This window comes from Salvelinus alpinus, chromosome 23, assembly GCF_045679555.1.
Source record: "Salvelinus alpinus chromosome 23, SLU_Salpinus.1, whole genome shotgun sequence".
NCBI lineage: Eukaryota > Metazoa > Chordata > Actinopteri > Salmoniformes > Salmonidae > Salvelinus > Salvelinus alpinus.
The window spans coordinates 9,027,520-9,037,014 of NC_092108.1; the positions used below are offsets into that span (position 1 = coordinate 9,027,520).

At 51.3% G+C, this 9,495-nt stretch overlaps 1 protein-coding gene across 1 annotated transcript; it reads right to left on the bottom strand.

The window, feature by feature from the left end:
* Nucleotides 1–5,596: 5,596 nt before the first annotated feature.
* LOC139551379 (secreted protein C-like) lies at nt 5,597–8,917 on the bottom strand. Its single transcript, XM_071362864.1, has 4 exons — nt 8,668–8,917; nt 7,690–7,929; nt 6,253–6,492; nt 5,597–5,790 (listed from the first exon to the last, which is right to left on the bottom strand). Exons 1-4 carry the CDS (start codon nt 8,915–8,917, stop codon nt 5,597–5,599), a joined length of 924 nt encoding a protein of 307 aa, XP_071218965.1.
* Between the last annotated feature and the right edge of the window lie 578 nt (nt 8,918–9,495).

Consider the following 9,495-nt stretch of genomic DNA (forward strand, 5'->3'; position numbering starts at 1 on the left):
GCTGTCCCCATGATGCTTTACTGTTACTGCTGTCCTCATTACTGCTGTCCCCATTACTGCTGTCCCCATTACTGCTGTCCCCATTACAGTTGTCCCCATTACTGCTGTCCCCATTACTGCTGTCCCCATGATGCTTTACTGTTACTGCTGTCCCCATTACTGTTGTCCCCATTACTGCTGTCCCCGTTACTGCTGTCTCCATTACTGCTGTCCACATTACTGCTGTCCCCGTTACTGCTGTCCCATTACTTCTGTCCCCATTACTGCTGTCGCCATTACTGCTGTCCCCATGATGCTTTACTGTTACTGCTGTCCCCATTACTGCTGTCCCCATTACTACTGTCTCCATTACTGATGTCCCCGTTACTGCTGTCCCCGTTACTGCTGTCCCCATTACTGCTGTCCCCATTACTGCTTTCCCCATTACTCCTGTCCCCATTACTGCTGTCCCCTTTACTGCTGTCCCCATTACTGCTGTCCCCGTTACTGCTGTCCCCATTACTGCTATCCTCATTACTGCTGTCCCCATTACTGCTGTCCCCGTTACTGCTGTCCCCCGTACTGCTGTCCCCATGATGCTTTACTGTTACTGCTGTCTCCATTACTGCTGCCCCCATTACTGCTGTCCCCATTACAGTTGTCCCCGTTACTGCTGTCCCCGTTACTGCTGTCCCCATTACTGCTGTCCCCGTTACTGCTGTCCCCATTACTGCTGTCCCCATTACTGCTGTCCCCATTACTGCTTTCCCCATTACTGCTGTCCCCATTACTGCTGTCCCCATTACTGCTTTCCCCATTACTGCTGTCCCCATTACTCCTGTCCCCATTACTGCTGTTCCCATGATGCTTTACTGTTACTGCTGTCCCCATTACTGCTGTCCCCATTACTGTTGTCCCCATTACTGCTGTCCCCATTACTGCTGTCCCCATTACAGTTGTCCCCATTACTGCTGTCCCCATTACTGCTGTCCCCATGATGCTTTACTGTTACTGCTGTCCCCATTACTGTTGTCACCATTATTGCTGTCCCCATTACTGCTGTCCCCGTTACTGCTGTCCCCATTACTACGGTCCCCATTACTTCTGTCGCCATTACTGCTGTCCCCATGATGCTTTACTGTTACTGATGTCCCCATTACTGCTGTCCCCATTACTGCTGTCCCCATTACTACTGTCTCCATTACTGCTGTCCCCGTTACTGCTGTCCCCAGTACTGCTGTCCTCATTACTGCTGTCCCCATTACTGCTGTCCCCGTTACTGCTGTCCCCATTACTATTGTCCCCATTACTGCTGTCGCCATTACTGCTGTCCCCATGATGCTTTACTGTTACTGCTGTCCCCATTACTGCTGTCCCCATTACTGTTGTCCCCATTACTGCTGTCCCCATTACTGCTGTCCCCACGATGCTTTACTGTTACTGCTGTCCCCATTACTGCTGTCCCCATTTCTGTTGTCACCATTACTGCTTTCCCCATTACTGCTGTCCCCATTACTGCTGTCCCCATTACTGCTGTCCCCATGATGCTTTACTGTTACTGCTGTCCCCATTACTGCTGTCCCCATTACTGCTTGTCCCCATGATGCTTTACTGTTACTGCTGTCCCCATTACTGCTGTCCCCGTTACTGCTGTCTCCATTACTGCTGTCCCCATGATGCTTTACTGTTACTGCTGTCCCCATTACTGCTGTCCCCATTACAGTTGTCCCCATTACTGCTGTCCCCATTACTGCTGTCCCCATGATGCTTTACTGTTACTGCTGTCCCCATTACTGCTGTCCCCATTACTGCTGTCCCCTTTACAGTTGTCTCCATTACTGCTGTCCCCATTACTGCTGTCCCCATTACTGCTGTCCCCATTACTGCTGTCCCCATTACTGTTGTCCCCATTACTGCTGTCCACATTACTGCTGTCCCCATTACTGCTGTCCCCATGATGCTTTACTGTTACTGCTGTCCCCATTACTGCTGTCCCCATTACTGTTGTCCCCATTACTGCTGTCCCCATTACTGCTGTCCCCATGATGCTTTACTGTTACTGCTGTCCCCATTACTGCTGTCCCCATTACTGTTGTCCCCAGTACTGCTTTCCCCATTACTGCTGTCCCCAACACTGCTGTCCCCGTAACTGCTGTCCCCATTACTGCTGTCCCCATTACTGCTGTCCCCATGATGCTTTACTGCTACTTCTGTCCCCATTACTGCTTTCCACCATTACAGTTGTCCCCATTACTGCTGTCCCCATTACTGCTGTCCCCATTACTGCTGTAACCATTACTGCTGTCCCCATTACTGTTGTCCCCATTACTGCTGTCCCCATTACTGTTGTCCCCATTACTGCTGTCCCCATTACTGCTGTCCCCATGATGCTTTACTGTTACTGCTGTCCCCATTACAGTTGTCCCCATTACAGTTGTCCCCATTACTGCTGTCCCCATTACTGCTGTCCCCATGATGCTTTACCGTTTCTGCTGTCCCCATTACTGCTGTCCCCGTTACTGCTTTCCCCATTACAGTTGTCCCCGTTACTGTTGTCCCCGTTACTGCTGTCCCCATTACTGCTGTCCCCATTACTGCTGTCCCCATTACTGCTGTCCCCATTACTGCTTTACTGTTACTGCTGTTCCAGTTACTGCTGTCCCCATTACTGCTGTCCCCGTTACTGCTGTTCCCATTACTGCTGTCCCCATTACTGCTGTCCCCATTACTGCTGTCCCCGTTACTGCTGTTCCCATTACTGCTGTTCCCATTACTGCTGTCCCCATTACTGCTGTCCCCGTTACTGCTGTCCCCGTTACTGCTGTTCCCATTACTGCTGTCCCCATGGTGCTTTACTGTTACTGCTGTCCCCATTACTGCTGTCCCCATTTCCACTGTCCCCATTTCCACTGTCCCCGTTACCGCTGTCCCCATTACCGCGGTCCCCATTACCGCTGTCCCCATTACAGTTGTCCCCATTACTGCTGTCCCGGTTATTGCTGACCCATTACTGCTGTTTCCATTACTGCTGTCCCCATTACTGCTGTCCCCGTTACCGCTGTCCCCATTACTTCTGTCCCCATTACAGTTGTCCCCATTACTGCTGTCCCCATTACTGCTGTCCCCATGATGCTTTACTGTTACTGCTGTCCCCATTACTGTTGTCCCCATTACTGCTGTCCCCATTATTGCTGTCCCCATTACAGTTGTCCCCATTACTGCTGTCCCCATTACTGCTGTCCCCATGATGCTTTACTGTTACTGCTGTCCTCATTACTGCTGTCCCCATTACTGCTGTCCCCATTACTGCTGTCCCCATTACTGCTGTTGTCCCCATTACTGCTGTCCCCATTACTGCTGTCCCCATGATGCTTTACTGTTACTGCTGTCCCCATTACTGTTGTCCCCATTACTGCTGTCCCCGTTACTGCTGTCTCCATTACTGCTGTCCACATTACTGCTGTCCCCGTTACTGCTGTCCCATTACTTCTGTCCCCATTACTGCTGTCGCCATTACTGCTGTCCCCATGATGCTTTACTGTTACTGCTGTCCCCATTACTGCTGTCCCCATTACTACTGTCTCCATTACTGCTGTCCCCGTTACTGCTGTCCCCGTTACTGCTGTCCCCATTACTGCTGTCCCCATTACTGCTTTCCCCATTACTCCTGTCCCCATTACTGCTGTCCCCGTTACTGCTGTCCCCATTACTGCTGTCCCCGTTACTGCTGTCCCCATTACTGCTTACCTCATTACTGCTGTCCCCATTACTGCTGTTCCCGTTACTGCTGTCCCCCGTACTGCTGTCCCCATGATGCTTTACTGTTACTGCTGTCTCCATTACTGCTGCCCCCATTACTGCTTTCCCCATTACAGTTGTCCCCGTTACTGCTGTCCCCGTTACTGCTGTCCCCATTACTGCTGTCCCCGTTACTGCTGTCCCCATTACTGCTGTCCCCATTACTGCTGTCCCCATTACTGCTGTCCCCATTACTGCTTTCCCCATTACTGCTGTCCCCATTACTGCTGTCCCCATTACTGCTTTCCCCATTACTCCTGTCCCCATTACTGCTGTTCCCATGATGCTTTACTGTTACTGCTGTCCCCATTACTGCTGTCCCCATTACTGTTGTCCCCATTACTGCTTTACTGTTACTGCTGTTCCAGTTACTGCTGTCCCCATTACTGCTGTCCCCGTTACTGCTGTTCCCATTACTGCTGTCCCCATTACTGCTGTCCCCATTACTGCTGTCCCCATTACTGCTTTACTGTTACTGCTGTTCCAGTTACTGCTGTCCCCATTACTGCTGTCCCCGTTACTGCTGTTCCCATTACTGCTGTCCCCATTACTGCTGTCTCCATTACTGCTGTCCCCGTTACTGCTGTTCCCATTACTGCTGTTCCCATTACTGCTGTCCCCATTACTGCTGTCCCCGTTACTGCTGTCCCCGTTACTGCTGTTCCCATTACTGCTGTCCCCATGGTGCTTTACTGTTACTGCTGTCCCCATTACTGCTGTCCCCATTTCCACTGTCCCCGTTACCGCTGTCCCCATTACCGCTGTCCCCATTACAGTTGTCCCCATTACTGCTGTCCCCATTACTGCTGTCCCCATTACTGCTGTCCCCGTTACTGCTGTCCCCATTACTACGGTCCCCATTACTTCTGTCGCCATTACTGCTGTCCCCATGATGCTTTACTGTTACTGATGTCCCCATTACTGCTGTCCCCATTACTGCTGTCCCCATTACTACTGTCTCCATTACTGCTGTCCCCGTTACTGCTGTCCCCAGTACTGCTGTCCTCATTACTGCTGTCCCCATTACTGCTGTCCCCGTTACTGCTGTCCCCATTACTATTGTCCCCATTACTGCTGTCGCCATTACTGCTGTCCCCATGATGCTTTACTGTTACTGCTGTCCCCATTACTGCTGTCCCCATTACTGTTGTCCCCATTACTGCTGTCCCCATTACTGCTGTCCCCACGATGCTTTACTGTTACTGCTGTCCCCATTACTGCTGTCCCCATTTCTGTTGTCACCATTACTGCTTTCCCCATTACTGCTGTCCCCATTACTGCTGTCCCCATTACTGCTGTCCCCATGATGCTTTACTGTTACTGCTGTCCCCATTACTGCTGTCCCCATTACTGCTGTCCCCATTACTGCTTTCCCCATGATGCTTTACTGTTACTGCTGTCCCCATTACTGCTGTCCCCGTTACTGCTGTCTCCATTACTGCTGTCCCCATGATGCTTTACTGTTACTGCTGTCCCCATTACTGCTGTCCCCATTACAGTTGTCCCCATTACTGCTGTCCCCATTACTGCTGTCCCCATGATGCTTTACTGTTACTGCTGTCCCCATTACTGCTGTCCCCATTACTGCTGTCCCCTTTACAGTTGTCTCCATTACTGCTGTCCCCATTACTGCTGTCCCCATTACTGCTGTCCCCATTACTGCTGTCCCCATTACTGCTGTCCCCATTACTGTTGTCCCCATTACTGCTGTCCCCATTACTGCTGTCCCCATTACTGCTGTCCCCATGATGCTTTACTGTTACTGCTGTCCCCATTACTGCTGTCCCCATTACTGTTGTCCCCATTACTGCTGTCCCCATTACTGCTGTCCCCATGATGCTTTACTGTTACTGCTGTCCCCATTACTGCTGTCCCCATTACTGTTGTCCCCAGTACTGCTTTCCCCATTACTGCTGTCCCCAACACTGCTGTCCCCGTAACTGCTGTCCCCATTACTGCTGTCCCCATTACTGCTGTCCCCATGATGCTTTACTGCTACTTCTGTCCCCATTACTGCTTTCCACCATTACAGTTGTCCCCATTACTGCTGTCCCCATTACTGCTGTCCCCATTACTGCTGTAACCATTACTGCTGTCCCCATTACTGTTGTCCCCATTACTGCTGTCCCCATTACTGTTGTCCCCATTACTGCTGTCCCCATTACTGCTGTCCCCATTACTGCTGTCCCCATGATGCTTTACTGTTACTGCTGTCCCCATTACAGTTGTCCCCATTACTGCTGTCCCCATTACTGCTGTCCCCATGATGCTTTACCGTTTCTGCTGTCCCCATTACTGCTGTCCCCGTTACTGCTTTCCCCATTACAGTTGTCCCCGTTACTGTTGTCCCCGTTACTGCTGTCCCCATTACTGCTGTCCCCATTACTGCTGTCCCCATTACTGCTGTCCCCATTACTGCTTTACTGTTACTGCTGTTCCAGTTACTGCTGTCCCCATTACTGCTGTCCCCGTTACTGCTGTTCCCATTACTGCTGTCCCCATTACTGCTGTCCCCATTACTGCTGTCCCCGTTACTGCTGTTCCCATTACTGCTGTTCCCATTACTGCTGTCCCCATTACTGCTGTCCCCGTTACTGCTGTCCCCGTTACTGCTGTTCCCATTACTGCTGTCCCCATGGTGCTTTACTGTTACTGCTGTCCCCATTACTGCTGTCCCCATTTCCACTGTCCCCGTTACCGCTGTCCCCATTACCGCTGTCCCCATTACCGCTGTCCCCATTACAGTTGTCCCCATTACTGCTGTCCCGGTTATTGCTGACCCATTACTGCTGTTTCCATTACTGCTGTCCCCATCACTGCTGTCCCCGTTACCGCTGTCCCCATTACTTCTGTCCCCATTACAGTTGTCCCCATTACTGCTGTCCCCATTACTGCTGTCCCCATGATGCTTTACTGTTACTGCTGTCCCCATTACTGTTGTCCCCATTACTGCTGTCCCCATTATTGCTGTCCCCATTACAGTTGTCCCCATTACTGCTGTCCCCATTACTGCTGTCCCCATGATGCTTTACTGTTACTGCTGTCCTCATTACTGCTGTCCCCATTACTGCTGTCCCCATTACTGCTGTCCCCATTACAGTTGTCCCCATTACTGCTGTCCCCATTACTGCTGTCCCCATGATGCTTTACTGTTACTGCTGTCCCCATTACTGTTGTCCCCATTACTGCTGTCCCCGTTACTGCTGTCTCCATTACTGCTGTCCACATTACTGCTGTCCCCGTTACTGCTGTCCCATTACTTCTGTCCCCATTACTGCTGTCGCCATTACTGCTGTCCCCATGATGCTTTACTGTTACTGCTGTCCCCATTACTGCTGTCCCCATTACTACTGTCTCCATTACTGCTGTCCCCGTTACTGCTGTCCCCGTTACTGCTGTTCCCGTTACTGCTGTCCCCCGTACTGCTGTCCCCATGATGCTTTACTGTTACTGCTGTCTCCATTACTGCTGCCCCCATTACTGCTTTCCCCATTACAGTTGTCCCCGTTACTGCTGTCCCCGTTACTGCTGTCCCCATTACTGCTGTCCCCGTTACTGCTGTCCCCATTACTGCTGTCCCCATTACTGCTGTCCCCATTACTGCTGTCCCCATTACTGCTTTCCCCATTACTGCTGTCCCCATTACTCCTGTCCCCATTACTGCTGTTCCCATGATGCTTTACTGTTACTGCTGTCCCCATTACTGCTGTCCCCATTACTGTTGTCCCCATTACTGCTTTACTGTTACTGCTGTTCCAGTTACTGCTGTCCCCATTACTGCTGTCCCCGTTACTGCTGTTCCCATTACTGCTGTCCCCATTACTGCTGTCCCCATTACTGCTGTCCCCATTACTGCTTTACTGTTACTGCTGTTCCAGTTACTGCTGTCCCCATTACTGCTGTCCCCGTTACTGCTGTTCCCATTACTGCTGTCCCCATTACTGCTGTCTCCATTACTGCTGTCCCCGTTACTGCTGTTCCCATTACTGCTGTTCCCATTACTGCTGTCCCCGTTACTGCTGTCCCCGTTACTGCTGTCCCCGTTACTGCTGTTCCCATTACTGCTGTCCCCATGGTGCTTTACTGTTACTGCTGTCCCCATTACTGCTGTCCCCATTTCCACTGTCCCCGTTACCGCTGTCCCCATTACCGCTGTCCCCATTACAGTTGTCCCCATTACTGCTGTCCCCATTACTGCTGTCCCCATTACTGCTGTCCCTATTACAGTTGTCCCCGTTACTGCTGTCCCGGTTATTGCTGACCCATTACTGCTGTTTCCATTACTGCTGTCCCCATTACTGCTGTCCCCGTTACCGCTGTCCCCGTTACCGCTGTCCCCATTACTTCTGTCCCCATTACAGTTGTCCCCATTACTGCTGTCCCCATTACTGCTGTCCCCATGATGCTTTACTGTTACTGTTGTCCCCATTACTGCTGTCCCCATTACTGTTGTCCCCATTACTGCTGTCCCCATTATTGCTGTCCCCATTACAGTTGTCCCCATTACTGCTGTCCCCATTACTGCTGTCCCCATGATGCTTTACTGTTACTGCTGTCCTCATTACTGCTGTCCCCATTACTGCTGTCCCCATTACTGCTGTCCCCATTACTGCTGTCCCCATTACAGTTGTCCCCATTACTGCTGTCCCCATTACTGCTGTCCCCATGATGCTTTACTGTTACTGCTGTCCCCATTACTGTTGTCCCCATTACTGCTGTCCCCGTTACTGCTGTCTCCATTACTGCTGTCCACATTACTGCTGTCCCCGTTACTGCTGTCCCATTACTTCTGTCCCCATTACTGCTGTCGCCATTACTGCTGTCCCCATGATGCTTTACTGTTACTGCTGTCCCCATTACTGCTGTCCCCATTACTACTGTCTCCATTACTGCTGTCCCCGTTACTGCTGTCCCCGTTACTGCTGTCCCCATTACTGCTTTCCCCATTACTCCTGTCCCCATTACTGCTGTCCCCGTTACTGCTGTCCCCATTACTGCTGTCCCCGTTACTGCTGTCCCCATTACTGCTATCCTCATTACTGCTGTCCCCATTACTGCTGTCCCCGTTACTGCTGTCCCCCGTACTGCTGTCCCCATGATGCTTTACTGTTATTGCTGTCTCCATTACTGCTGCCCCCATTACTGCTGTCCCCATTACAGTTGTCCCCGTTACTGCTGTCCCGTTACTGCTGTCCCCATTACTGCTGTCCCCGTTACTGCTGTCCCCATTACTGCTGTCCCCATTACTGCTGTCCCCATTACTGCTGTCCCCATTACTGCTGTCCCCATTACTGCTGTCCCCATTACTGCTTTCCCCATTACTGCTGTCCCCATTACTCCTGTCCCCATTACTGCTGTTCCCATGATGCTTTACTGTTACTGCTGTCCCCATTACTGCTGTCCCCATTACTGTTGTCCCCATTACTGCTGTCCCCATTACTGCTGTCCCCATTACAGTTGTCCCCATTACTGCTGTCCCCATTACTGCTGTCCCCATGATGCTTTACTGTTACTGCTGTCCCCATTACTGTTGTCCCCATTACTGCTGTCCCCATTACTGCTGTCCCCGTTACTGCTGTCCCCATTACTACGGTCCCCATTACTTCTGTCGCCATTACTGCTGTCCCCATGATGCTTTACTGTTACTGATGTCCCCATTACTGCTGTCCCCATTACTGCTGTCCCCATTACTGCTGTCCCCATTACTGCTGTCTCCAT

What these genes read in the sequence shown, in the direction of transcription:
- LOC139551379 (XM_071362864.1), bottom strand. Translation starts at nt 8,917, where the DNA reads ATGGGGGCAGCAGTAATGGAGACAGCAATAACAGTAAAGCATCATGGG. An exon ending in CAGCAGTAACGGGGACAGCA is followed by an intron (nt 7,930 to 8,667) that starts GTAATGGAGACA and finishes TAATGGGGACAG; the next exon opens with CGGTAATGGGGACAGCGGTA. An exon ending in CAGCAGTAATGGGAACAGCA is followed by an intron (nt 5,791 to 6,252) that starts GTAACGGGGACA and finishes GGTGGAAAGCAG; the next exon opens with TAATGGGGACAGAAGTAGCA.